The sequence below is a fragment of the Alosa alosa genome, chromosome 4 (assembly GCF_017589495.1).
Source record: "Alosa alosa isolate M-15738 ecotype Scorff River chromosome 4, AALO_Geno_1.1, whole genome shotgun sequence".
In the NCBI taxonomy this organism is placed as follows: Eukaryota; Metazoa; Chordata; class Actinopteri; order Clupeiformes; family Clupeidae; genus Alosa; species Alosa alosa.
This window is the reverse complement of record NC_063192.1, coordinates 11551487-11556486: the sequence shown is the minus strand read 5'-3', so window position 1 is coordinate 11556486 and position 5000 is coordinate 11551487. Positions and strand designations below refer to the sequence as shown.

The 5000-nt window shown below is 51.8% G+C and overlaps 1 protein-coding gene across 1 annotated transcript in view; it reads left to right on the top strand.

Moving 5' to 3' along the window:
- Nucleotides 1–5000, top strand: part of agrn (agrin) — a 218397-nt gene that overhangs the window by 153951 nt on the left and 59446 nt on the right. Inside the window, 3 exon segments of the mRNA XM_048240581.1 lie at nucleotides 4199–4296; nucleotides 4298–4391; nucleotides 4813–5000. The exon segment at nucleotides 4813–5000 is cut by the window's right edge and continues 16 nt beyond it. Of these exon segments, the coding sequence (XP_048096538.1) occupies nucleotides 4199–4296; nucleotides 4298–4391; nucleotides 4813–5000 (380 nt within the window).

Below are 5000 nucleotides of genomic sequence, written 5' to 3'. Positions count from 1 at the left end.
TAGAACACCCCCACCCTGCAGTCATAGTCTACACACTGCTGCTTTGAGAAAACCCAGCAAGAAGCCATTTGCTGTGTTCGTCAACAACGCCACTGTACTTTTCCACTCAGAAGTCTTTGAAAAACACAAGAGCGTGTGAGCTGTCAAGGAGTGGAGACGGAGCCTTCTGTATTGTCAGCGTTTTGCCGCCTACGTGCATACACCTCGCATTATACGCCCAAGCGTCTGCAGCCGCGGCAGAAACACTCAAGGGCATCGACAGGCAGCGGTGTTCTCAACCCCGCACTACTGTTTGTATTTTTCTCATGCAGTTGCTCTATGTCATCTGCTGGGAGAGAGAAAGAACAGACAAAATGTGTGTGTGTGCGTGTGCGTGTGCGTGTCTGTGTGTGTAACAGGATTAGCGTTAGCTGAAGTCACCATAAAACACTGTGGTGTGTGTGTGTGTGTGTGTGTGTGTGTGTGTGTGTGTGTGTGTGTGCCTGTCGGCAGTGTGTGCTCTGTTTCCCAGTGTGTAGAGGGCAGGGAACTAGGCTGGTCTATATGCAGGCACCTGATTTGGGGCACACAACACATTGCTGGATGTGGGTATTGACTTGGATAGGCTTACATGGATTCACACATATCACCTCATTATTCTTTGTTTAGCAGAGGTTGACATGTGCTGGGGAGAGGTACATTTATAGCCACAACATGAGGCAATAACCACTTCTCTGTTGTTCATTTTACCCCCCTCCACTCTCTATTTCCCCGCTGTTCATTTCCGTCTTGTAAATTCGAGATGCATTTGAATAGGAATATGTCATTTAACAAAAAAGAGAGAGAGAGAGAGCTATTTGGGGGGAGGTTATGTGCAAGTGTGTGTGTGGGTTGGTGATGTGGGTGTGTGTGTGTGTGTGTGTGTGTGTGTGTGTGTGTGAGTGAGTGAGTGTTGTTGATGGTGTTGTTAGTGGTGGTGGGGGGGCGGTATTTGAACTCGACAAACTCAATCTGGAGCAGCCTGTGGGAGGCCAGAGCGTGCAGCACAGCCTGCAGGAGAGCCATAAACAGTGTGTATTTAATAAAGCACGGGGCTGGGCAGAGGGGGTCGAGGCAGGTAGCCACGCTGGTGTCAGTAATGCAGCGCTATTGATGGCAATGAGTCCCCACAGAAGCCGGCGTCAGCGGAACAGGGGCAATAAAGGGCCAGGGGCCAACGGCTAATCTGCCGCCCGAGATGGGACTGCCTTATTTGTGTCTGTTTGTACAAGGACCCATGGATCACACACACTTAGACACACACGCACACACACACATACACAAACACACACACACTGACACACACACACACACACACACACACTGGCACACACACACACACACACACACACACACACACACACACACACACTCTCACTTCCATCAGGCCACTGTTATCGCCCTACATTAATTACCCCATCTCATTCACGCCGGCCTCTGCACTCGCTGCTGAAATTACAACTGCGGGTGGGGGATGGGGGGTGTTAGTATGTGTGAGTGGGCGAGTGTGATCGTACATGTTTATGTGCGAGCAGCGGGGGAGGAAAATTGGAGGATGTGTGTGTGTGTGTGTGTTCGGGGGTGGCAGGGGACAGGAGAGGCGTGCATGTGCTCACGCCATCGTAATTTTCCGCTTCTTTTTCCGCTCCGGAGCAGGCTGGCGGAAGGGGGAGGAAAGGAGGGGAAAGTGCTGCCGTAAAAATGCCGTTATCTTCATAGCTCAGGTGCGGTCCCATAGCAACGCCGATGACATTTTTTATGATTTTCCTATATTTATTTTAATGTTTGAGTGGCGGGTGACCTTGTCTGCCTCGCTGGCAGAGGCTCCCTGAACTAATGGAACCAGAGCCCACTCAGAGAGGCAATTCATATATATTATTACCGGGAGATGAGAGAACAGGCAAGACTCCATGATGAAAAAGGGAGAATAACTGCAAGCAGAGGAAATGATATGTATTTGTTACATGAGGAATATAGGTCACGTTCAAACTGGTGAACGGCCGAGGACTGATGAGTGGCAGATGAAGAAAAATCACAGAAAGGGAAAGAGAGAGAGAGAGAGAGAGAGAGAGAGAGAGAGGGGAGGGGCATACCCAAACACAGGAGGAGATGTTGATGAACAGAAAGAGAGTATGGTGGGTGAGAGGGAGCTGGATGGAGTGGAATTGAGCAGCCTGCGCTGTTTCCCCAGAGATCCATTTACACCATACACACACACACACACACACACACACACACACACACACACACACACACTTCTTATGCGGCGTTAAATGTTAAGGATCTGTTCCCGCGCTGGCTCAGGGCCAGGTCAGGCATCGTTGCTCCCAACCTCCTACCTCCACCAGAGCTCCCCAGCTCCGCATTCACCTCCCGATCCATCAGCCTGATGGTGCTCCTCAAGGCCCTCCTCACTCTCTCTCTCTCTCCCTCTCTCTCTTCATCTCTCTCTTCATCTCTCTTTCCCCATTTTCTCCCCTCTCCCCCTCTTTCTCTCTCTACCTCCCCCAGTTTGGATCTCAGTCTTTTTATATGATTTTCTTTAGCTGTGGCTTCCTCTATCTGTCTCCCTCTCTTTCTCTCTCTTTCTCTCTCTCCTCCTCCTCCTCCCCCTGCTCCCCAACCACTTATGTCTCTCTCCCCATATTCATCTCTCTTTCCCTCGTCACTCTGCACTCTCTCTCTCTCTCGCTCTCTTTCCCCTCGCTTCCCCTGGCCCCAGGGGAGAGGATTGTGTGTGGCAGTGCTGTTTACAGGTTACACTGTTGCACTGTGGCTTTGTGTGGGTGTATTAAAGAGAGAGAGAGAGAGAGAGAGAGAGAGGGGGAGAGAAAGAGAGAGAGAGAGAGAGAGAGAAAGAGAGAGAGTGAGGGAAAGAGGGCAAGAGAGAGAATGAGAGAGCGAGTAAGAGAGGGAGAGGAAGAGGGAATTGGGAAAGATGGCAGAAGAGCAGGTGGAAGAGATAAAGCAGTGCTGTTATCGTCCGTGCAGGGCCCTGATAAAGACAGACGCAATCTGCAGTCGGCGTGCCATCTCCTCTCCCTCCACCCCCCAACCCCCACCCCACCCCCACCCTCCTGACACCCAGCCCACCAGCCAGCGCTCCTCGGCTGTCACCAGCATCCGCCTGCCCCGGGGGTGCAACAGTCCTCCCAACACCAGTGCAGCTCCAGGGGCATTTCACTTCAAACACAGGCCCTACATGGGCCCTATCCGAACCAAAACTATCCCCCTTTGGAGAAGTTTTGTAGATTGGGGGCGTAAGCAGACAGGCTACTTTATTAAGGTGTAATAAACAGGTTGTTAACGGCGTGGCGAGGGGCAGATTTATACGCAGCCTGCGCCACCATTAGCACTAAATCAGCAGCTGTTACTGGCCGCCTTCTAATTGAAAGCGATAACGGTTTGCTCTAATGCAATCTTCCAGGTGTAATTGTCATCGGGGATAAGAAAAGAGAGAGAGAGAGGATGGAGGAAAACTCACCCACCCACCAGGGTCGGAATCGCATTTTCAGACGGTGATTAATTGTCCTCCATGAATCATAGTCAAACTCAAACTGAAGCCGCTCCTCAGGGGCCAGATAGTCTTAACGGTGCCGCTGATTGAATCGAATGGGAAAGGCTGCTGTGTCCAATGGAGGTTGTTTTTCGCCATACCGCCATCGGCACAGGATGAGAGAGAGAGAGGGCCCAAGACGAGAGCCAGCCAATCTAGCCAGCCTCTAAACAGCACTGGGTCGCGTCCCCGCTCCCAAAGCCATTGATCTCAATTGTGGTCTGCTCTGCGCTTCCCATGCGATGACAAAGGACTAACATCGGAGCAGATGGTTGCTTGACGAATCCGGGAAGAGAGCGGATGAGAGCGAGCGGAAGGTGGCCATTCTTGGCCACACGCTTGTTTCACAGTTCGGCGCTGCACCACGTGATAGGCTCAGCGGATCAGCGGAGTCTCCTGATAGTGTGGCAGAGTGCGGAACTGAGGCGGGAGATGATTGGCAGGTGCAGACGGTATTGCGGGTGCCATTGATGGCGGATGTTGGCGCAGATGCTGGTTGGCGACGCCTGGTCCTGGCCTGTAGGGAGACATGACGCGGCACCAGACCCATTCGCTCTCTCTCTTTCTCTCACTCTGTCCCTTTTTTTATTCACTCCTGTCTCTCTCTCCCTCTCTCTGTTTCAGATGAGCAGTGTGCCAACTGCTGGCTTCCGGGAAGCGATCTCACGGCAGGCGCAGGCGGGAAGTGTGTGTGCCCCACGGAGACACCGCCGGTGTGCGGTGTCACGCACCAGCCCACGGTGAACGAAGTGTGAACTCAACGTCAGGGCCTGCACCGAGCAGCTGGACCTGAAGGTGGTTGCCCAGGGAGAATGCAGTGAGTACACACACACACACACACACACACACACACACACACACTCACACACACACCTGCAAACCTTACAAAATAGAAAGTATAATGTAAATTTCATGTTAGATTTCCATACCAGACATTATATTTGTCATACTTTTTTGAACTGAGAATATACCCAAATGCAAGCAGAGAATCTGCTTTGCAAACATCACAACTGCTCACACACCACAGCTGCAAATACAGTATTGTAGCTTTGCAGTAAATACAGTGTAGAACTACAGATATACTGTATGTACTAGATTGTCTGGAATGGCTTCACTTGCCTCTAGGGGGCATTGATCTCTGCCAGCCTTTTTTATCGACCCTGTATACCTCTGACTGTGTGTGTGTGTGTGTGTGTGTGTGTGTGTGTGTGTGTGTGTGTGTGTTTTACTAATACCAGAGACATGCGGCAGCGTGGTGTGTGGCTGGGGAGCCCGCTGCGTGCAGAACCAGTGTGAGTGTCCCGAGTGCCAGAACCAGCCCTACAAGCCCATCTGTGGCAGCGACCGCAACACCTACGACAACGACTGCGAATTGCGCGTCGCCTCCTGCAAGCTCAAGAAGAAGATCGACGTGCTGAAGCCAGGC